Source organism: Hyaena hyaena, unplaced genomic scaffold, assembly GCF_003009895.1.
Source record: "Hyaena hyaena isolate Hyena2069 unplaced genomic scaffold, ASM300989v1 scaffold_3, whole genome shotgun sequence".
NCBI classification, from domain to species: domain Eukaryota; kingdom Metazoa; phylum Chordata; class Mammalia; order Carnivora; family Hyaenidae; genus Hyaena; species Hyaena hyaena.
The window spans coordinates 4,922,666-4,946,027 of record NW_024080635.1 but is presented as its reverse complement, the minus strand read 5'-3'; the positions used below and the strand labels follow the sequence as shown (position 1 = coordinate 4,946,027).

The window sequence follows — 23,362 nt, the reverse complement described above, 5'->3', positions numbered from 1 at the left end:
CTGTAACCCTTGTCTCCCTTTCCACCGCAGGATCCCATCCAGCTTCAACAAAAATCTCATGTCTTGCATTGGGAAACAGGGTGAAGGGGTGGCTGGGGCCGACGTGCGGTTTGTCCAAGGCCACGTAGAGCAGCTGGATCGCCCTGGCTCCCAAAGGGGGCTTTTCAGTTTTCTAAAGTGTGTGCTTATATTGCAGTTTGTTTGGTTTTTTTCCTACAAAGAGCATAATCCGTTTTGTAATTCTATAGTACGTTTGTATTTGAATACAGTGGGAGAAACCGGAGAACGCTAACTACCGTAGCAACCCGCGCACTGGCGTAGAGTCCGCTCCGCCCCATCCCGCCGACTCCGAAGAGCTCCGCCCCCAGGGATCCAGGAACTCTGCGTCCGGCCGAATCGTCGGAAAAACCCGGAGCGGCGAATCGGGCGCGGCCTCGGGCGCGGAGTTTCAGAGCTTGCGCAGAAGGCGTCCGAGGCGCATGCTCCCTGGCGGCCCCGGGCCCGCGGTGTGGCTCCCGCGCTGGCCTCCTCGGCCCACGGAATTCCGGGCAGGCTGCGGACATGGCGGCCAGCCTGTGGATGGGCGATGTGAGTGAGGGCGGCTGCGCGGCTCCGAGGAGGACGACTCTTAGCGTCACGGGGGAGGAAGAGTCTGAGGGGGACAAGTCCTGGAATCTCAAAAGGGTGGAAGTGAATGGGGAGTGGAATTCTTTGGGTGACACTGGAGGGTCCCAGCATCTAGAGGAAGGGACCGAGTCTGAGGGTGCGGGTTCCTGGCCTTCCTCGTGCGTTCTTGGAAGGGAAGGGGAGGTTCTTTAGGGGGTAGAATGGCAGGAATCCCAAGGTGGAAGGGCGCTGTGTGTGGCTCTAGCACTGGAGGGGTTACTGGATCCAGAGCGGGATCCCTAAAGAGGGCAAGTGTGGAGGGAAGGGAGGCGAGGGATTGAAAGGTGGGGATCAGGCCGCGCGGTAGATGAAGATCTCCCCTTCCTCACCCCCGCCCGCACCAGCACCGCGTAGCGAACCCTGGGTGGGCTCTGGAACCCGGACTGAGGAGCCTGGCTGCTGGCTGGCCGCCATCGCTCTGCTCTTGCTTTTGTATTTACGCAGCTGGAGCCCTACATGGATGAGAATTTCATCTCCAGAGCCTTTGCCACCATGGGAGAGACCGTAATGAGCGTCAAAATTATCCGAAACCGCCTCACTGGGTACATTTTCTTCTTCGATCTTCTCAATTCTGCGTTAATAGACCATGCTGCAGGTGTCATTCTCGAGAATGTAAACATCACAAGGTCAGGGCTTCTCACCCCCTAATAATAGTTAATATAATGTTATAAACGCTAACATTTGGGGTCTTATTGGGAGGAAGTGTAGCATATTGCTTAAGGACTGGACTCTGGAACCAGACTGAAAGTTATGTCTACTATGTGACCTCCCGCAAATTACTTGCCCTCTCCATCCCCTTACCACAACTATGAAAATGGAGATGATAACAGCATCTACCTTAGCGAGTTATGGTGAGATTAAATGAGTTAATTCACATTCAGCATTTAGAACAGTGTCTACCATATGGTAGATGTTTAATAAATATAAACAGATTACCATCTGCTTAGTTATAAGCACTTTTTAAAACATGTTTATTTTTGAGAGAGAGTGAGTGGCGGAGGGGCAGAGAGCGAGGGAGAGAATCTGAAGCCGACTCTGTGCTGTTAGCTCAAAGCCCTGTGCGGGGCTCAAAGCCCACTGAGGGGCTGAAACCCATGAACCATGAGATCATGCCCGGAGCCAAAGTTCAACACCCAACCCATCGGACCACCCAGGTGCCCCAGTATTAAACGCTTTAAAATCACTTAAAAATTATTTATTTATTTATTTATTATTTTTTTTTAATATTTTTATTTATTTCTAGGAGAAAGAGAGAGACAGCGTGAGCAGGGGAGGGTCAGAGAGAGAGGGAGTCACAGACTGAAACAGGCTCCAGGCTCTGAGCTGGCAGTCAGCACAGAGCCCGACGCGGGGCTCGAACCCACGAACCGCGAGATCATGACCTAAGTGAAAGTCGGACACTTAACCGACTAAGCCACCCAGGCGCCCCAAAAATTATTTATTTTTGAGAGAGACAGAGACAAAGCATGAGCAGGGGAGGGACAGAGAGAGAGGGAGACAGAATTCAAAGCAGGCTCCAGGCTCCGAGCTGTCAGCACAGAGCCTGCCTTGGGGCTTGAACATGGCCTGAACCGAAGTCGGACGCTTAACCAACTGAGCCACCCAGTGCCCCTAAATCACCTTTTTAACAGGTTTTATTTTTAAGTAATCTCTACACCCAACATGAGGCTTGCATTCACAATCCTGACATCAAGAGTCACATGCTCCACCGACTGAGCCAGCCAGGTGCCCTTAAAATCATTTTTTAAAATCACAAGTATGTCTGAGCTAAGTACTATTATTAGAGAAGCTTCAATTCAATAACTGTCTTAAAGTTTACAGAGCTATTAAATGACAAGCCAGGACTCAGGTCTGTTCTTAAAGCCATGAGTGCTCTTAACTCTGTCATTCACTTAAAAAGTTATTTATAGAAATAATACTGCATGCAATTGTTCTGGGTTGCCTGGATAGCAGGCTGAAACAAACCATAGTCCCTCCTCTCTGGAGTTTACTACATTCTAAGAGGGACATGAAACAGTAAATATGGAAACAACAAAATGCAGAGAATATTTTGAGATGGTGGTGTTATATCACCCCTAGATTCTTCCTTCTCTTGGGGGAAGGGGGTCTCAGTTTTCCTTGGGGTTCTAGTTAGAAAAGGGAGAATCCTTTTATCAATTGTCAGTATTTACTGAGCAGCTACTCTGCCACGTACTCTATTAGAGTAGCTTGCTAAAACATCAAGTGGTTGAAAAATACAGATGAGAGATACGACGTGTGGTCAGTTTGGGCTATTTGGTTGACAGGTACTTTGCGTGTTGAGAGCCCCAATACTTGTTACTGAAAGCCAGGTTTGGCTGCCTATACTTGGAAAGGTCAATATTCTAGAGATGAGTTGTCTTTTTTTTCCTCCTTCCCTCCCCACCCCCAAGAGACGAGTTTTAATTGGAAAGGAATAGGAGCTTTATTCAGGAGGCTGGCCACCTGAGGAGAAGGCAGACCCTTGTCCAAAAGCCTACTCCAGGGGCGCCTGGGTGGCTCAGTCGGTTGGGCAACCGACTTCGGCTCACATGGTTCATGGGTTCAAGCCCCGCATCGGGCTCTGTGCTGACAGCTAGCTCAGAGCCTGGAGCCTTTTTCGGATTCTGTCTCCCTCTCTCTCTGCCCCTCCCCTGCTCATGCTGTCTCTCTCTCTCTCTCTCAAATAAATAAAAAAACGTTAAAAACTTAGAAGAAAAAAAAAGCCTACTCTAAGGGCACCTGGGTGGCTCAGTCAGTTAAGCATCAGACTTTGGCCTGGGTCTTGATCTTGCTTTTCCTGAGTTCAAGCCCTGCATAGGGCTCTGTGCTGACAGCTCAGAGGCTGGACCCTGTTTCAAATTCTGTGTCTCCCTCTTTCTCTCTGTCCTTCCCCCACTTGTTCTTGGTCCCTCTCTCAAAGATAAATAAACATTCATGTGCGTGCACGCACGCGCGCGCGCACACACACACACACACACTCTCCAAGGTTTCTCCTGGCCCAGAGATTTTTAAAGTGATTTAGGACAATTAATTAAGGAAGTGCAGTGGTCTATGACAATTCTTTTTTCTCTTTCTTTTTTTTTAATTTTTAAGTTTATTTTACTTATTTTGAGAGAGAGAGCGAGCATGGGAGAGGCAGAGAGAGAGAGAATCCGCACTCTCTGCACAGCCTGATGTGGGGCTTGAACTCAAACTGTGAAATCATGACCTGAGCTGAAGTCAGGAGTCGGTCACTTAACCTCTTGAGTCACCCAGGCGCCCCTCTGACAGTTCTTGATTACATCCAGGCTCGGTGGTGCCAGCTACAGATGTTATCACGGGGCTCAGAGGTCTTGCCAAGGCGCCTGGTTCCTTGGGGGTGGGGGTGGGGGTGTTGTGCAAGAGGGTTTGGTTCCTTGGAGCCCAGGGTGGTACAGGAGAGGAGAGCTCAGTTCTGTCTAGGAAAGAATGTGTGATCTATCAATGTACAAAGAAAGATTTAGTTGTGCTCGCTTCGGCAGCACATATACTAAAAAAGAAAGATTTAGTCAATCCCATGGGATAAGGGTGCTTGTTAAAACTTAAATACTACTAGGTTGGCCAGAGGTGCTGAGGCCCTTCATACCTAGGAACGGATTTTCTGACTGGTAGATTGTGCTAGCCTAAATATTTTTCTTTTTTGCACTTGTAGACTGAAAGCCCTAGATAATCAATCAGCTACTGGTATGAAAACACGTTCTGTAGTACTTTCTACTTCACTGAAATAAGATTTGGAACTGTCTCTTCCTAACCACAATTACTAAACTCTAGTTGTTTCTTACCATGGTACATATAGACACATTGCATTTTTAATCAGCCTTACTTGATAAAAGAGTTTGAAAGGGCTTATAAGAATACTGTAAAATGATTAAACGCAAATTTTAAAAAGAAGACCAGGGGCACCTGGGTGGCTCAGTTGGTTGAGTGACTGACTCTTGATTTTGGGTCAGGTCATGATCTCATGGTTTGTGGGTTTGAGCCCCAAGTCTGGCAGTTTCTTATATACATCTGCCTTATGACCCAGCCAAGTCTAGTACTAGGAGTTTATCCAAGAGAAATGAAGACATCTACCCACCAAGAATAGGACTTGAAAAGAGTGTTCATAACAGCTTCATGACAGTGGCTGAAAACTGCAAGTAGTCTAGATATCCACAAATAGGTAAACAGATAAATATTGGTGTTTTCATACAGTAGAATCCCACTCAGCAATAAAAAAGAACAAACTACTTACATAGTAACAACACAAATGAGTCTCTAGCATTATGCTGATTGAAGGGGTGCCGGGCTGGCTCAGTTGATAGAACATGTGACTCCTGATCTCGGGGTCATGAGTTTGAGCCCCACCTTGGGTGTGGAGTTTACTTGAACAAAAATGGCATTATGCTAAATGAAAAAAGCCTTACTGTATGATTCCATTTATTTAAACTTGTAGAATATACAAAATTGATCTATAGTAAAAATAACTCAGTGTCTAGGATATTTGTGCAGTTCTCTGTGTGTATATTTCATTGCTTATAAAACTGAAACAAAAACTGTAAACTAATTGAATAATATGCATATTGGAAGTAATTGAGAGAAGTATACCAATATCTACAACCTAACTTTGGAATGTATCAGAAAATAAGAATAATAAGTGGGTAGAGGGGATGGATAGATGGATAATTATGTGACAAAATAAGTATAATAAAGTGTTATAGGTGGTAGAAATGTAGCTGTTTGCTATACAATCTTTTTTTTTTTTTAAGTTTTTTTTTTTTCTTTTAGTAATCTCTTCACCCAATGTGGGGCTCAAACTTATGACCCAAGATCAAGAGTTGCATAGCACCCTCAATTCTTCTCATTTTTATGTTTGGAATTTTTTACAATAAAATGTTGGCGAAAGAATATAGTCAGACTATCCTGAATTCAACTCCAACCTTTGGCACATACCAGCTGTGTGGGTTAAGGCCTCTTGTATAATCTGGCTAGGTCTCAGTATCCCTTCTAAATGGGAGCAGTGGGGGGCGCCTGGGTGGCTTAGTTGGTTAAGCGTCCGACTTTCGCTTAGGTCATGATCTCGCGGTTCGTGGTTTCGAGCCCTGCATCGGGCTCTGTGCTGACTGCCAGCTCAGAGCCTGGAGCCTGTTTCAGAGTCTGTGATTCCCTCTCTCTCTGACCCTCCCCTGCTCACGCTGTCTCTCTCTCTCTCTGTCTCTCTCTCTCTCCTAGAAATAAATAAAACATTAAAAGAAATTTAAAAAAAAATAAATAAATGGGAGCCATGGTTCCATTCACCTCACAGAGCTGGTGTGAGGGTTCCGTCAGTGAGAGATGGTGCATGTGAAATGGCCAACACAGAGCTTGGCCCATAATGAGCACTTGATAGTGGTCAGCTCTTTTTTTTCCCCCTAAGTCCATGATTCAATTTTTAAAAACATTTTTTAGAGAGAGAGAGAGCACGAGAGCAGGGGAGAGGGGCAAAGGTAGAAAGAGAGGGAGAATCTGAAGCTGGGCTTCATCCTGCCGGGAATGGCCAACAAACCCTGTGCTGATGGGTGAAAGATTACTCCACACTTTGCTCAGAAAGAGGAGAAGGTACCGGGTCAATGTTTACAGATGAAGACCCCCGTTTACCTCACTTGTAGTTTCATTTATGGCAGTGTCAGGCCAATCACAAATTTCAGTTGACTTGTTGTGTACAGAGGGCGTGTGACATTTCAGGCTTGCAGAAACAGAGGGTGCCTGACTTAAAGGTGAATAATCACAAGAGACTAATCAAGCTACTGTGTGTCCTATTTTTTTTTTAATTTTTTAATGTTTTATTTCTTTTTTTTTTTTAAATGTTTTATTTATTTCTAGGAGAGAGAGAGAGAGACAGCGTGAGCAGGGGAGGGTCAGAGAGAGAGGGAGTCACAGACTGAAACAGGCTCCAGGCTCTGAGCTGGCAGTCAGCACAGAGCCTGACGCGGGGCTCGAACCCACGAACCGCGAGATCACGACCTAAGTGAAAGTCAGACGCTTAACCGACTAAGCCACCCAGGCGCCCCTAATGTTTTATTTCTGAGAGAGAGACAGCACGAGCAGGAAGGGTCAGAGAGAGGGAGATACAGAATCCAAAACAGGCTCCAGGCTCTGAGCTAGCTGTCAGCACAGAGGCTGATATGGGGCTTGAACCCACAAACCGTGAGATCCTGACATGAGCCGAAGTCGGACACTTAGACTGAGCCACCCAGGCGCCTCTGTGTGTCCTATTATTTTGCTAAACTTTGTATACAATGTATAGATAAGGGAGTTCCCCAAGGACTGCAGAAATGCCTGGGAGGGCTGGAGCGGGACATGGGCAGTCTGGGGAGTCAGGCCTTTGGCATTCCAAGAAACCCACACCCCTCCCAAGTTTAACTGCAGCCCCCCAGAAATCTCTGTGTTACATTTTAGCTAGCTGACATTGTGTATAATCGTCATCCTCAGTGATAAAACCCCAACCCTGGGACCATGAGCAGCCAAAATCAAGAGTCAATTGCTCAACCGACTGAGCCACCCAGGTGTCCCAGTAGTGGTTGGCTCTTACTGATCGTGGCCTTCACATCTGTGAGCCTCAAGATTCTAGCACACAGCACAGATTTGGCCCTTCATTCTTAGCATCAGCAAAATTTATGGAACTCATATATCCCGATCTATGATCCTTGGCCACAAGCACTGCTGTTGCCCATACCTTCGTGGCTTTGTGTCCATATGTTTATTTAAACTGAGGACCTTGAGTAATATATCCAGAAAAGTTAGGATTATTTCACCGGTGGTAGCTGTAAGGATAATGTTAAGGAAAATTAACTGTGTTCAGTATAATTCTCTTGGTAGTAAGGGATGTCAGAGGATACAGCCATATCTTTCTACTTCTGTTTCTTGGTGATGCTTTAAAAAATAGAATATGGGGGATCTCCTAGACATCTCCCAGTTTAGGGTCCATGTGTTTACTTTGTCCAGCCAGCCAGATTGTAAGCTTCTTGAGGACAGGAATCTTGTTCTTCAGCTCTATTTCAGCTTTGTTTTTGGGTGATCAAAAACAAAACAAAACAAAAAAACACATTAAATTATGACAATTTTCAAATAAAACTACAAAGAACAGTACAGTGAACACTCATATAGTCACCACTAATTTCAACACTTGTTAACGTATTGCCATATTTTCCTTACCTGTCACTTTAACTGGATAAATTTAAATAGAGGTTTCTTTTTGCTAAATCATATGAAAGTAAATTACAGACGTTGTGACAGTTTATGACAACATATTTAAGCATACATTGCCAAAAACTGGACATCCCCACAATGCTTCCATCATAGTAACAACATTAACAATGATTCCGTGATACCCATCAAAAGATACCCAAGTGATTCCCATATAATAGTCAGTCTACCTTCAAATTTTTATGCTTGCCTCAAGAATAGTTTTTATAGCTTTTTAAAAATTTTTTTAAATGTTATTTATTTCTGAGAGAGAGAGAGCAAGAGAGAGACATACAGCGTGAACAGGGAGGGTCAGAGAGAGAGGGAGATAAAGAATCTGAAGCAGGCTCCAGGCTCTGAGCCAGCTGTCAGCACAGAGCCCGACGTGGGACTTGAACCCATGAACCATGAGATCATGACCTGAGCCGAAGTCGGACGCCCCAATATAGTTTTTAAAAAAAAATGTTTCTTTCTTTTTTTTTTCAGGTCAGATGGGTAGCGTGCCAAGGTCATAACAGGGTTTGAAGAAGGCACATTTGACAACAGTATGAGTACTGCATCATCACACTTAATGAACTAAAGAATCATCTCTTGTCTCATTTTTTAAAATATTTATTTATATTTGAGAGAGACAGAGCACAAGCAGGGGAGGGACAGAGAGAGACAGATTCTGAAGCAGGCTTCAGGCTCTGAGCTGTCAGCACAGAGCCTGACGCAGAGCTTGAACTCACGGGGCTGTGAGGCCATGACCTGAGCCAAAGTTGGACGCTTAACCAACTGAGCCACTTAGGCGCCCCTGTCTCTTTTAATGTAGAAAAGCTCACATCTTTTCTTTTCTCCTAACACTGACTTTTCAAAGAGTTAAGACTAATTGTCTTACTTAGGGTTCTACATTCTGGAATCTAGTTTAACCTTCTGGACTTATTTGCTTCTTTTTGGTGGTGTTTTACTTGTTCTGTCCCTAATATTTCCTGTAAACTAGACATTAGATCTAAGGGTTTTATTGGATTGTAGTAAATATTCTTTTTTTTTTTTAATGTTTATTTTTGAGAGAGAGAATGAGTGCAGATGGGGGATGGGCAGAGAGAGGAGGACAGAGGGTCCGAAACAGGCTCTGCACTGACAGCAGCGAGCCCGATGTGAGGCTTGAACTCTCAAACCATGAGATCATGACTGGAGCCAAAGTCGGACGTTCAGCTGACTGAGCCACTCTGGTGCCCCAGATTGTATTAAATATTCTTGGCAAAACTACTTCATAGGTGATATAGTACATAAGTAAATGTTAACTAGATGAGTGTGGGACTGGCCCAGATTGGCAGCCCTTATATTCAGATTTGTAAGTTAGTTAATTTTTTTTAATTTTTATTTATTTCTAGGAGACAAGAGAGAGACAGTGTGAGCAGGGGAGGGTCAGAGAGAGAGGGAGACACAGACTCTGAAATAGGCTCCAGCTCTGAGCTGGCAGTCAGCACAGAGCCCGATGCCGGGCTCGAACCCAAGAACCACAAGATCATGACCCTAAGCGAAAGTCGGACGCTTAACCGACTAAGCCACCCAGGCGCCCCCAGATTTGTAAGTTAGTTTTGAACTGGAATATGGCAGGGAACAAAAAACAGTACAGTCTCTGGTTAGAGAAACATTTTTCCTTCCCCTCAGGCCAGGGCTCAGTCTCCTCTGACAATCCCATTTTTAACCATTCTCTTTCTCTTGTTTGCTTGCTTTCCAGAATCCCAGCTGGCTACTGTTTTGTAGAATTCGCAGATTTGGCCACAGCTGAGAAGTGTTTGCATAAAATTAATGGGAAACCCCTTCCCGGAGCCACACCTGTAAGGACACTTAGATAATGATGATGATGTCATTTTTATTGTCATCGATAACTATCATTTATTAATCCCTACTGTATACTTACATTATTTTATTTAATCTTCTAAAAACCCTGAGCAGTAGTCATCATTATCTTTGACAGACCAGGAAACTGAAGCTCAGGGAAGTGGAATAACTTACCCTGAGGCAATGCAGGTAGTAAATGCAGAGTCAGGATGCAAACTGAAGATTGGTTCCTCTAGAATCCATGCCCTTTGCACTGGCGCCGCTGCCTCCCTTAACGGAAGACTTGAAACCCTAGCCCTCTGCCTGACTGAGAAACTAGAACAGGCTGGCGGCAGTGAGGACACATTTCAAGAGAGTTACATTCTGCTCTTCCCACAGTTACTTAGCTTACAGCTGCACCAAGCCGGCACACCTGGGCTCATAGAACCATGGAGCTGGCAGTGCCCTTAGCGATCATCCGTGCAACCCCCCCATTTTATACAGGAGAAAAGCTGAGGCTTAGAGAGGGGGAGATGTTTTGGCCAAGGTAATTTATTTCAGTTTTTTTCAAATATTGTTTGACTCTTGAAATGCCCTTCTCCATCTTAGTTTGTTTGTTTTTAAATTTCTAGGCAAAACGTTTTAAACTGAACTATGCCACTTATGGGAAACAGCCAGATAACAGGTGAGTGTAGGGTAACCCCAAGGTAGCTTCAAGTCCCAGGGAAAGTCTAGATAGAGACAAGATGCATCACTGTGCTGGACTCTGCCGAAGAGGTGGTTGGGGAGCCAAGTTTGGTCCACTTTGCCTTCCTCCTGAGGGATGACTGCCTCCCCTTCCCCACTGGTGCTTCTTGTCAAGACCCGTGTATTCTTTTTAAAAATTTTTTTTTAATTTTTTAATGTTTTATTTATTTTTGAGAGAGAGAACGTGAGCAAGGCAGAGGCAGAGAGAAAGGGAAACCCAGAATCCAAAACAGGCCTCAGGGTCTGAGCTGACAGCACAGAGCCCACTGTGGGGCTCGAACTCACAAACTATAAGATCATGACCTGAGCCGAGTCGGACACTCAACCTTTGAGCCACCCAGGTGCCCCAAAACTCATGTATTCTATTTGGGCCTGCCTCTAGCTTTCCACCCTATTACCCATAGTAGTGATGTTTTATTCAGTAAGAATTGACCTATTGTGGCAACATAAGTTGGTTCAGCTTCAGCTTTTCAGCTAAAACAATGTGTCAAGAGCTTTAAAAAGATCTGCACCCACTGACCCCATAATTCTACTTTTCAGAATTTATTCATGGAATGTGTGCAAAGATTAGCCTCAAAAGTGTTCATTGAAATATTAAATATAAGGGGAAAAATTGGAGAAACCCCAGATATTCTAATAATAGGGAAGTAGTTTAAACGACAATTTATTTATTAATTGGAATACTGTATGTCCATTAATAAGTCATTGTAGCAAAATAGGACACATCAAGACATTGGCAATATATTAAAAGTGAAAAAATGCTAGAAACCAAGGGAGTTATACCCAAGTTTTGTAAATCCAAAAAGAGAAGCCAAAGAAAAAAAGACAAAAATATAATAATGTGTTCATAGTGATTACTTTTGAGTGGTTGGGTTGTTGGTAATTTTATGTTTCTTTTGTCCTTTTGTGTATTCTGATTTTATTTTTTTAATATTTATTTTTGAAAGAGAGAGAGAAAGAGTGCGAGTGGGAGAGGGGCAGAGAACGAGGGAGACCCAAAATCCAAAGCAGGCTCCAGGCCCTGAGCTATCAGAACAGAGCTGAACACAAGGCTTGAACTCCCGAACTGCAAGATCATGACTTGAGCCGAAGTCAGACGCCCAACCTGCTGAGCCACCCAGGCGCCCCTTGTGTATTCTGATTTTAAAGAAGATATATATATCATACTTGAACTAAGAAAATAATAAGTTTACATGTTTGATTTTTTTTTTTAAGATTTTTATTTTTAAATTATCTGAACTTGAACTCACAGTCCAGAGATCAAGAGTCACATGCTCCACTGACTGATCCAGGCAGATGCCCCTGATTTTTTCTTTTATTGACTTTTCTAGAACAGAGGAGCCTGGGGTGGGCTCACTCAGTGGAGCATCTAACTCTTGATTTCACCTCAGGTCATAATCCCTAGGTCATGGGATTAAGCCCTGTATCAGGCTCCATTCTGAACGTGGAGTCTACCTGGGATTATCTCTCCCTCCCCTCCCCCTCCCCTTCTCCCCTCTGCCCTCTTTTCTCCTGCTCCCCTCCCGCATTTGCACTCTAAGATAAAACAGAATAAAATAGAATAAAATAAAATAGGGGCATCTGGATGGCTCAGCTGGTTAAGGGTCTAACTCTTGATTTTGGCTCAGGTCATGTTCTCATGGTTTGTAAGATCAAGCCCCATGCTGGACTTTGGGCTGACAGCTTAGAGCCTGCTTGGGATTCTCTCATTCTCTCTCTCTCTGCTCCTCCCTCATGCTTGCACACCCTCTCTGTCTCTCAAAATAAATAAACTTAAGAAATATATATTTAGAATAATAGAGGTTGACAGGATGTGTCCTGACTTGTGTCACCTGCAAGCTAAAACTGGTTTTTATACTTTTAAAGGATTGGGAAAACAGAAAAAGCAACAGAGAGATTGTAGGTGCCCCACCAAGCTTAAAATTTTTACTGTCTGGCACTTTACAGAAAAAGTGTACAGAACATTGCTGACGCATGTTCTAAAAGTTTCAGGGATTTCATCCTAGCCAGCCTTTCCATCTTTAGGACATAGGTCCAGTTCTCATTCTCTGTCTTTGACTATTTCAATTAAAGATAGGCAGCGAGGGGCACCTGGTGGCTCATGCGGTAGAGCACGCAATTTTTGATCTTGGAGTCATGAGTTCAAACCCCATGTTGGGCATAGAAATTACTTAAAAAAAAATATGCAGTGAATACAGAACATGTAGATTTCTCTTTTGAGCTCCTCTGACTGGGTCCCCCCATCTGCACTCCTATAATACTTGAAGCCAGACAGGCTTTGTTCTTTGAGTAAAGGACTTGGGACAGGGGGCTGCTTCCATAACTCTTCTGCCAGGACTGCCGAATGCAACAAATTCAGACCTGGTTATGGGCCCATCAGATGTGCTGTTCCCTCAGAAGGCCCAGGAGCCCAGAATGGGCCAAAAGAGCTTGTTAGAACAGAGGTTTTGGTGTTTGTGTCTGAATCTTGTTTCCTCCTCTCAGCCCTGAGTACTCCTTGTTTGTGGGGGACCTGACCCCAGATGTGGATGACGGCATGCTGTATGAATTCTTCGTCAAAGTCTACCCCTCCTGTCGGGGAGGCAAGGTGGTTTTGGACCAGACAGGCGTGTCTAAGTAAGACCTCAGCGGTTACTGATGCCCACCCTGGGCCAGCATTTGTCTCTTAGATGGAGGCGTTAGAGCAAGGCTGTGGAGCGCAGTGGTTAAGAGCCTAGGCTCTGGAGCCGGGTGGTCTGGTGTGAGCCCTGGCTCCTATACTGGCTGGGGATAAAGCGGTCAAAAAGCCACCAAACCTCTGACCCTGTTTCCTCATCTGTGAAACAGATGCTGATTGGTAGTATCTGCTCATAGGGCTGATGTCACAGTTACATGATGTGATATCAATAAAGCAATAGGATAGGCTTTATAGGTGTTTGCCTTCTTATTTATTATTGTTCCTTCAAAAGTGGAAAAACCTCAAGAAGGGCTTATTCTTGATCAGAGTAATAGTTACAAGCATGAGCTTGAGTTATAAGCTTGGGGCCTGGATCTGGATCCCGATTTTCCAGTGATGTTGGGCAAGTTATGCAACCCCTCTGACTTTGGCTCCCTCCTAGTAAAATGCAGATACCACCATTATCTAATTGTTGGGCAGTTTGATGAGGTAATCCTGGGCAAATGTTCAGCACAGTGCTGAGAAATAAAAAGTGCTCGTGAAATATTCGCTGCCATTTGTTGATCCCCCAAGTAGAATATGAGTCTAGGAGAGCAAGAACCTTGTCCTCTTAGGGCTGCTGAGCCCCAGTGCCTGGCGCCATACCTGGCGAACAAGGCAGATGTAGGAAGTCTTTGCTCAGTGAACTTCTACAGCTGTTATTACTACCATAATGATGATAATGGAAATAGTATTTCCAGCAGATTGGGAGGGAAGCTGCTGTGTGGGAAGCAGCCCCATCATGAAGGCATGGAGGAGAATGGTGAACTAAAGTAGGGATCCCACTGGATCTCAGGGTCCTCCAGCACTGGAATCTTGAATTGCTCTACCTACAGCACGCCTCCACTGATGGGGCGCTCATCCCTTCCTACAGAGTTTGAGGGACTCTGTCTTTTCTGTTCTTAGACTTTACCTTCATCACATTTGTGATCTAAAAAGTGTGTCTGCTTTTGTTTTCTACAGGGGCTATGGTTTCGTGAAATTCACAGATGAACTGGAACAGAAGCGAGCTCTGACCGAGTGCCAGGGGGCAGTTGGCCTGGGGTCTAAACCAGTTCGGCTGAGCGTGGCGATCCCCAAAGCGTGAGTCGTGCGCCGGCGGGAAGGTAGAGGGCCTCTCTGGACTGTTGCCAACCTGGGCGCTCCTCATCTGCTTGGTGATGATGGGAGCTTCCGCATGCTGGACCGGAGACTGCAGGGAGACATCGTTTAGGTCACAGATAATGAGCACCTGCTACTGGTCAGGCTGTGTGCTGGGCATTGGAGATGAACCAGTAGCCCTGCCCCTCGGGAAGCTTACAGTTGGGAGGGAGCCCTGGCAGGGGAGGCACATGCATTCAGACGTGGCTGGTAGCAGTGCTGGGAAAGCAGCTGGGCTCCGCAGACTCCGTGTTCCTGCTCTTGCCCAGCAGTGTCACCGTTAGAGATTTATCCACAGAACTGGTGAGAACTGAGCAGGTGGAAAAAAATTATACCCAATTTTAGCTATGGGAATAGCTAAGAGTTAATGATCCAAACACTACAGAATATTATTTACATCACTATCATACCTGTCATGCCAGGCAGAGAGCCCTCTTCTCTTACAACTCCAAGCAGGTTTTTCGCTCTCTACATAGAATCTTCTACCCTTTGGCCAAAACCGTGGTTCTCCACTAGGGACAGTTTTATCCCACAGCAGGACATTGGCAACACCTGGAGACACTTTTGGTTGCCACAACTTGTGGGGGAGGGCATCTAATGAGTGGAGGCCCGGGATGCTACTAAATGTCGAACAGTGCACAGCACCATCCTATAGTGCACAGGCCGGCCCCGCACCAAAGACTTGTCTGCCTCGCCCCCAGGTCAGTAATGTGGAGGCTGAGGCAGTCCCTGCCAGGAAGGAAGAGTGGCTACATTCTAGGGGCAGAACTTCAATGCCCAAGTTCTTTTCTCCCCTCCCCTCCCCTCCCCTCCCCTCCCCTCCCCTCCCCTCTTTTTTTCCCGTTGGGTTCTAGTTCTAGGCTGTCAGTTTCCTTCCTTCCTTCCTTCCTTCCTTCCTTCCTTCCTTCCTTCCTTCCTTCCTTCCTTCCTCCCTCCCTCCCTTCCTCCCTTCCATTTATTTTTGACAGAGACGGAGCGTGAGGCAGGGAGGTGCAGAGAGAGAGGGAGACACAGAATCTAAGCAGGCTCCAAGTTCTGAGCTGTCAGCACAGAGCCTGATGCGGGGCTCAAACTCCCGAACAGGAAGGAGATCATGACATGAACCAAAGTTGCCTAACTGACTGAGTCACCCAGGTGCCTCTCTTCCTTTCTTGTTTTTTTTTTTAATGTTTCATTTATTTTTGAGAGAGCCCAAGTGGGGGAGGGGCAGAGTGAGAGACAGAGGATCTGAAGTGGGCTCTGTGCTGACAGCAGTGACCCAATGTGGGACTTAAACTCATGAACCGTGAGATCGTGACCTGAGCCAAAGTCGGGCACTCAACCAACTTAGCCATCAGGGTGCCCCTAAATGGCTAGGTTTTTCAAAGCAGCGAAAGATTCTTTGCAGCTTAACTGTATTTAATACATTGAAGATCAGTTTGAGTGATTTCTCTCCAAAATGTTACTTGTTCTATACTCTACTATATAAAACATTAAAGAAAATATCAAAAGAAATAAATTTCCTCATTGCCCAAAATGACTAATTATGATTTCTGACTTCCAGGCTTCTCCATAGATATCCATGATATATACATACATACTCCATATAGATCAGTTTACATGTGGTAGATTTTTTTTTTTTAATTTTTGTAAATTGTTTTAAAGTTTACTTATTTGTTTTGAGGGAGAGAGTGAGCACTTGTGAGGGGGGAGCAGAGAGAGAGAGAATTCCAAGCAGGCTCCCAGCCACCAGTGTGGAGCCAGACAAAGGGCTCCAGCCCATGAACCACAAGATCATGACATAAGCCAAAACCAAGAGTTTGATGCTTAACCAACTGAGTCACCCAGGCACCCAATCTTTATTCATTTTTTTAAAAATGTTTATTTATTTTGAGAGAGAGAGAGAGAGAGCGAGTACATGCCCACAGGAGAGCAGGGGGAGGGGAAGAGGGAGGCTTTGACCTCATGACCGTCAGATCATGACCTGAGCTGAGATCAGGAGTCAGACACTTAACCAACTGAGCCACCCAGGTACCCCTTTTTATTCATTTTTAATTACAGTAACAATGCTCATTCTTTTTTCCCCCAGTTTCCCTCATATACACATTCCCTTTCCCACACAGCTCTACAGTCTCCGCCATAATTTTTTTAATAGCTTCAAGGTATTTTGACTGTATATTCTGTCTCAAGGTTCCTCAGATGTTGCCGGTGTTGGTTGTTTCTGATTTGTTACCATTTATTCAGTCAACAATAACTGAGTTCCTACAGCTCTGCAGGCCCTGATGTAGACTTTGGAGTTGTAGCTTTAAATAAGAGAAACAAAGTGTGTTCTGCAAGGAGGTTATGTTCTGTTTGGTTGATCGTTGTCAGAATTTGGTGCCTGCCTCTAGGGAGGCTCCCTCAAGCCCTGGGAATTGAGGGTGGTAAGAGTTCCCTTTGAGAGTTCCATCTGTAAGAGCTGAGTGTGGAGAAACAACAGAAATGTGCAGACCCAGGCCAAGGAGACAACCTTCAATTACATGAACATATCAGGAGGGTGGCAGGGTAATCATGGAGGAGACCATTAGCAATTTCCAGCCTCACGCTGGGCAGGGAGAGGAAGTCTGTGCCATTAGACTTCATCTAGCCACGCCATCAGGAGGCGATGCTAAGACGGGTCAGACATGGAGTCGTCTCACTCCTCTAGCCGAGTCCTGCTCACCAGGCCAGTGTTGCACTCGGAAGGAACTTGAGCTCACTCAGACTTTGAGAATTTGTGGTTCCTGTGACAGGATTGCTGTGGGATGCCACCTCCTGCTTATGACTCAGTTTCCTCTTCTGGCTTCACTGTAGAGATCGAATATACTAATCATGAGGACACAAGTGCATTCCACACCGCGTGATGGTTACGATTCCCCTTATAAGCCAGATGGCGTGGTGGTGTGAGCCCCTGCCTCCTCACGTTTCATGTGCACTGATGAGTCTGGCTTTTAGGAGTGTGATGACTCTGGAAGCACATTGCCACGTTGTTCTTTTGATTTCGTCCCACCTAGGACTGCTGGTCGTAACCCAGGCCTGCCTCATAAGCCTACTTATGCATGATTTTGTATACTTTTGAAAGCAATGGATCCTTTGCAAGCTTGACATTCTTTTCTTTTCTTTTTTTTTTTCAGTTCTGTTTTTTTTATTTTAAAAAATATATTATTTTTTTACAGTATTTTTAACTTAAACACTGTTCACACTGAACACGTATGGCAGCTTAACCCACCCAAGAGTGAAGTTTAAGAAGCCAAAACTCTTCTAGTTTTGTTAAAAGAAAAGTTGTGCCACAGACCATTGTAGTGATTGATGGTTAACAAAGCAAGGAAAAGCACCAGTCAAATCATGTTAGAATCTTTTTGTTCAAGTGGATTATGGTGGGTCAGATGTTGCACTTCGCATAGGCATGGCTATGATGCAGTGACTCCTTAGAAGATGCAGTTCTCAAATTATATACTTGCTCAGCTATAACATTAGGAGAATTCACTATTTCTTATGTGATAACATAAAAATAGGACTAGTTCTCATTGTGAGCATTACCTTATAACCTCAGTAACCAAAGACATACTTGTCTATAATGAATTATTTCAAATTAACTAACAAGGCCTTCTTCAGAAAAAGGAAATTCTTCTTGATTTTCCTTTTTCTGAAAAGGAAATTTAACAAATGCAAATTTAAGTCTAAAATGAGAAATTTGCCTAACAACCTGAACTTAAATGTACTCATTTAAAAAAATAGTTTAGGGGCACCTGGGTGGCTCAGTCAGTTGAGCGTCCAACTTTGGCTCAGGTCATGATCTCACGGTTCATGGGTTCAAGCCCCGCATCGGGCTCTGTGCTGACAGCTAGCTCGGAGCCTGGAGCCTGCTTCGGATTCTGTGTCTCCCTCTCTCTCTGACCCTCCCCTGCTCATGCTGTCTCTATCTCTCTCTCAAAAAAAAAAAAAAAAAAAAATAGTTTAGACATTAACAACTGTTCACTAACCTTAAGGAACCAATTTAGCCTCAAAAAAGGCCATTTTCTAAGATTTAGAGGTCATTTTAATTTGGTGCTTTGTTACATCTTGACTGGTGCTTCTTTTCTCGCTGTCTTCACATCAAGCCATGGGGCCAATACTATTCTCAGTAAATGTCTGACAGCTTATTACTTAATAACAGTCTCAGCACTTTTATTAAGCATCCAAGACTAACAAAACGTTGGCAAAGCTTAAGTGTAACACAGTGATGAGAGAGCTTTTACAGTGAAGTCTTCTCTAACACTGCCTTCCCAGTGTGGAAATTGTGCTACATCCACCAAAAGAGGGCCCCATCTACTCAAATATTTCAGTACTTCACCCCAGGAAAAAACTCCTTTGCATTTAGATTCAGATTGCTCTTGACCACAAGATTTTCCAGAGAAGAGCCATCACAGATAACAAGGTCATTACATTGGTCTTGGATTTGGTCCATAGTTTGTGGGAGATCTTGAGCCAGAATAAACCACTCATGTTCCTCTTCTTCCAGCATTTCTTGGAAACAGCGTTCAATAAATTCTTCTTCCCATAACTTCTGTCTGTTGAATTCCTCTTCATTTCCCATCCACATGTACACTGCAAATGGATTGTCATCTTCATTAGAATGACCATTTGTAATGACATCTTTGTTGATGTTGCTTGGGCTAGTACTGCTGAGACTTGGATCTTTCATGGTTGGCTAGTTGGTTAGTTGTTGTTTTTAACCCAGTGCGTGGCAGCGGGGACAGCAGCCAGCGAATCCGCTCAGCCTCCACGGGTCTCCACAGGCCACCAACTTGACATTCTGTCTTTGATTAGCAGTGGCTGCGGTAGCCATGCAAGCAAGAGAAGAAAGCTGTCCGCTGAGCCTGGGCCTCGGCCCTGAATTGTGAGTGCAGGATATAGGAGCCTGGCAAGATGTCTCACATCTGTCAGAGCAGGTGCTGTAGGTAATGATGTGGTGTTCAGAGCATGAGCCTTGGAGGTAAATTTGGCTCCAGTCCTTGGTGTGGCCTTGGGTAAGTCACTGAATCTTATAGAGGCTCAGTATTCTCATCTGTATAATAGGAATAATACATAATAAATCTGCCAAAGGGCTGTGTGGGACTTAAGATAGGAGACTGTATATGAAAAGCAACAGGCCCAGATCCCGAATACCTACTCCATAAACGGTAGCTGGGACTACAGTGGTGACACTAGGCTACCGGAACGCTCGGGCGCGCGTGTGCACGAGTGTGTGAGTGTGTGTAAAAGGGGATTAGACATTTTATAGTTTGAAAAGCTGCTTGGATCACCCTAAATCCAGATTTTCCAGGCCATGTTCACCTGAGCCTTTGCGGGTGGCAGAACAACAGCCCCCCAAGATGTTGAGAAGAGGACAAGTCTGTACTGACAAGATTTGATAAGAGAGAAAACCTAACCACTAAAACTCCTGACTGTGGGGGCACCAGGGTGGCTCATTCAGTTAAGCATCTGTTTCTGATTCTCAGTTTGGGCTCGGGTCCAGATCTCACAGTTTCGTGAATTCGAGCCCCATGTATGGCTCTGAGCTGACAGTAGGGCTCCGAGCCTGCTTGGGGCTCCTTTCCCTGCTTTCTCTGTCCCTGCCCAACTCGTGCTGTCTCTCTCTCTCTTTCTCTCTCAAAATAAACAAACTTAAAAAATAAAAATAAAAACAAATGTCCTGACTGCAAAGCCTGGGCTCTAGGGCCAGGCTACCTGGGTGTGGATCTCCTATTAGCTGTGTGGCTTTGGACGAATTATGTGGCCTGTCTGTACCTCAATTTCCTCATCTAAAATAGGAATAATGTATTGTTATTGCATAGGGTTGTTGTGGGTTTTGAATGAGTTGATCTGCATAAAGCACTTAAAACAGCCCCTGGCCACATAGTGTTATGGAAACATTTGTCTACATGTGTTTATTTTTGGTTCTTTCTTCATTTAAGGAGCCGTGTGAAGCCAGTGGAATATAGTCAGATGTACAGTTACAGCTACAACCAGTATTACCAGCAGTACCAGAACTACTATGCCCAGTGGGGCTATGACCAGAACACAGGCAGCTACAGCTACAGCTACCCCCAGTACGGCTACACGCAGAGCACCATGCAGGTAACTGTGATTCGTGTCCTTTTGGGTGTGTCGTCCTCCAGCATGGCATCGGTAAGGGTGGCAGCTTGGGCTTGAGAAAAAATGGGCAAGAGGAAGCAACCGAGTTCCTCTTGTTAAAAATACGGCCTCCCTGCCTTGGGCCAGGAGTTGACGCTGCTTCTCATCCCCTCTCTGGTCTCTTGGCAGACATACGAAGAAGTCGGGGACGACGCTTTGGAAGGTAAGAAAGGAGTTTGCTCACTCATTCCTCTGTCGTCTGTCAGCCGTTGTCGGGTGACTGGTCTGTGGCTGGCGCTGTGCCTGTAGGTGGGTGCTGAGGAGTGCGATGTGGAGTCAGCTCTGGAGGAGATTGCCTTCTGGTGAGAGAACTAGCGCCTGCATAATTATAGTAAGAAGTGAGTATGTTCCCCGGTGGGGTGGTGTCCGTACAGGTCCCAGAGAGTCCCGACGGAGCAGCTCAGCAGGGGAGAGAGCGGGTCACTCCCTAGACGTGATGTAGGTCTCCAGTAAAAGTAGCGCTTTGTATTTGTCTGATGGTTTGTAAAATTCATTTTTTGATTCTGTGTTTTAATTTTTTTTATATTTTACATTACATTTTTTCCTCCCCTTTTAAAGTTTATTATTTTTTTTTATTTCTGAGAGACAGCATGAGCAGGGGAGGGGCAGAGAGGGGGAGACACAGAATCTGAAACAGCTCCAGGCTCTGACCTGTCAGCACAGAGCCCAACATGGGGCTCGAACCCACGAACTGTGAGATCATGACCTGAGCCGAAGTCGGACACTTAACCGACTGAGCCACCCAGGCGCCCCAGTCCATTTATTTATTTATATAATCTCTACCCCCAATGTGGGGCTTGAACTCATGACTCTATCAGGACTCACATGTTCACTGAACTGAGCCTGCAAGGTGCTCCTCTCATTTTCAAGTAATAGTTACTAACCATTGAAAATTTGGAAAATACAGATATTTAAGAAAATATTTATGTAATATTTAAGAAAATATTTAAATATTTAAAAATATTTAGAAAGATGCTTAACTGAAGAAAAATATTTAAAAAGTCAGATGCTTAACCAAAGGTACCTGTCACTGGTTTTTAATTTTTTTTCATGCAATTCCAGTATAGTTAACATAGTGTTACTAGATTCAGGTGTAGTGATTTCAACAATTATGTACATTCCTCAGTGCTCATTGTTGTTAATGTACTAACAGAATCACCATTTGTGAGGTCCAGTCATTGTATGCAGCTGAGCTTCATTTTCATTGCTATGTAATGTTCCCCTTTTAAGAACAGTACTTTGGATTTAGTAATTTTAATCAGATTTCCAGAACCCAAAATCTCAGTGAGGACCACGCCAGGAAAGCCAGGCCACAGGAAGGCTAGAGGGGGGATAACAGCCGCTATTAGAGTACTAACTACATGTTCCATTCTCGAAGTAGCTTCTATTTTCATCCTCAGAGGAAGCCTGCCAGGCCGTGGTATCCACCCCAGGAACTTGCTGAGGGAACAGGAAGTCCCGGGAGGAGGGAACAGAGCCCAAGTGTCCTTTGGCGCTCTGAACGCCCTCTTGCTTTCCTTGCAGACCCCATGCCGCAGCTGGATGTGACGGAGGCCAACAAGGAGTTCATGGAGCAGAGCGAGGAGCTGTACGATGCACTGATGGACTGTCACTGGCAGCCCCTGGACACAGTCTCTTCAGAGATCCCTGCCATGATGTAGTCAGGACAAAGGACAAGCAGAAATAGACTGTGTGATGGAGATGAGAGACTCCTTTTTAACAAAAGTATTGAAAGAACTTTTACCTTTTTGGAAACGTTTTGTAAGATTTTACTTATCAACTCTTCAGATTATGACAATTCCTGCAACACTACTCCCTTCACTTAATAGCCTTTGGAGTTTGAAAACCAAGGTGCCGTTAAACAAGGTTTTCCAATTTGTCTTTGAACAAGAATTGTCCACGTAGGGTTATCTACACTCTGACAAATTTGTGGATATAATTTATTCAACCCAGGAGCCTTTCTTGGCTTACTGTAGAAAGCCTTTCTATGTCCTTACCCCTTGTGAAGTCAGAATGCACTGATTACTTGCTGTTAGCCAGCCAAGTGGCGGGCAATGTTGACCTTCCATTTCAGGCACCCTTGCTGCCACCCCCTAGGTTTGGTGGCTGGGAACATTGAAGTCTCTTAAGACACTCCAGCTGGGAAGGAGGCTGCGTGGCATGTGGTAGGAAGTCATGGAACCAGCTACATCTAGACCAAAAGACTCGAGAGTGAGGGCATGCTCCAAGGGCAGGCCTGGCTTTGAAGCCTTTGTAGAGCATGATCATCGGCATCTGTGTGCCTGACCCACCTTGGCCCACCTGAATTTCATTCAGTAGGTATGAATCCTCTTACATCTATCTCCAGCACCCATGTGGGAAATCTGGACTTATACCAAATAAGTCCATTTTATTTCTACTTCTATGTTAAAGGAAATTGTGGAGTGGGGTGGGGAGAACCTTGAGGCAAATGGCCTAGTCACAGCCTTCAGCTATTTTAGGGGCACTGAGTGGCTCAGTCAGTTTGGTTTGAGAGTCTGACTCTTGGTTTTGGCTTCTGGGATTGACCCCTGAGCCCTGCATTGGGATCCGGGGAGCCTAAGATTCTCTCCTTCTAATAAAGATATTTTTCTAAGAACACCAGTCTTTGGCTCAGTCTGAATTTTCATGGTTACTGAACGAGACAGTTACAAAATAGAAGTTACAGAACTGATCATGTTATCCTTTGAGACGTTAACCTTTATTAAAAAATTGACACCATAATGGGAAATAACCAGCAGTCTGAGGGACATCAAGATAGATACGGACACAAGCATACTTTTTTAAGTCTTTTATTGGTTGCTTACATACCACATGCCAGCATTAGCAGAAATACAAAGGTCATGGTTTTCCACCGAAAACAGCTTGCCTTTTCCCATAAGGTCGCTCCTGAAAAGAAGTGTAAGCCCGTGTGTT

At 44.9% G+C, this 23,362-nt stretch overlaps 2 protein-coding genes and 2 non-coding genes across 5 annotated transcripts; 1 reads left to right on the top strand and 3 right to left on the bottom strand.

Annotated features, from left to right (window-relative positions):
- The first annotated feature begins 367 nt into the window (after window positions 1-367).
- LOC120232143 (tRNA selenocysteine 1 associated protein 1) lies at window positions 368-22,983 on the top strand. 2 transcript variants are annotated; one of them, XM_039232632.1, is made up of 9 exons: window positions 371-588; window positions 1,111-1,208; window positions 9,611-9,710; window positions 10,326-10,378; window positions 12,925-13,056; window positions 14,099-14,218; window positions 20,209-20,371; window positions 20,558-20,591; window positions 21,953-22,983. In XM_039232632.1, the coding sequence occupies exons 1-9, from the start codon at window positions 562-564 to the stop codon at window positions 22,087-22,089; spliced, it is 864 nt and encodes a 287-aa protein (XP_039088563.1). In that variant the 5' UTR covers window positions 371-561; the 3' UTR covers window positions 22,090-22,983. The 2 variants fall into 2 exon arrangements, with proteins under 2 accessions (XP_039088573.1, XP_039088563.1); XM_039232642.1 differs by lacking the exon at window positions 12,925-13,056 and having other exon boundaries at window positions 368-588.
- On the bottom strand, window positions 6,621-6,705 carry TRNAE-UUC. The gene has a single exon. It is a non-coding gene; the product is annotated as a tRNA-Glu (tRNA).
- Window positions 8,370-8,472, bottom strand: LOC120233274. The gene has a single exon (XR_005528781.1). It is a non-coding gene; the product is annotated as a small nucleolar RNA U13 (small nucleolar RNA).
- Window positions 18,538-18,956, bottom strand: LOC120232156 (polyadenylate-binding protein-interacting protein 2-like). Its single transcript, XM_039232652.1, has one exon. It carries the CDS (start codon window positions 18,954-18,956, stop codon window positions 18,594-18,596), a length of 363 nt encoding a protein of 120 aa, XP_039088583.1. The 3' UTR covers window positions 18,538-18,593.
- Window positions 22,984-23,362: the final 379 nt, after the last annotated feature.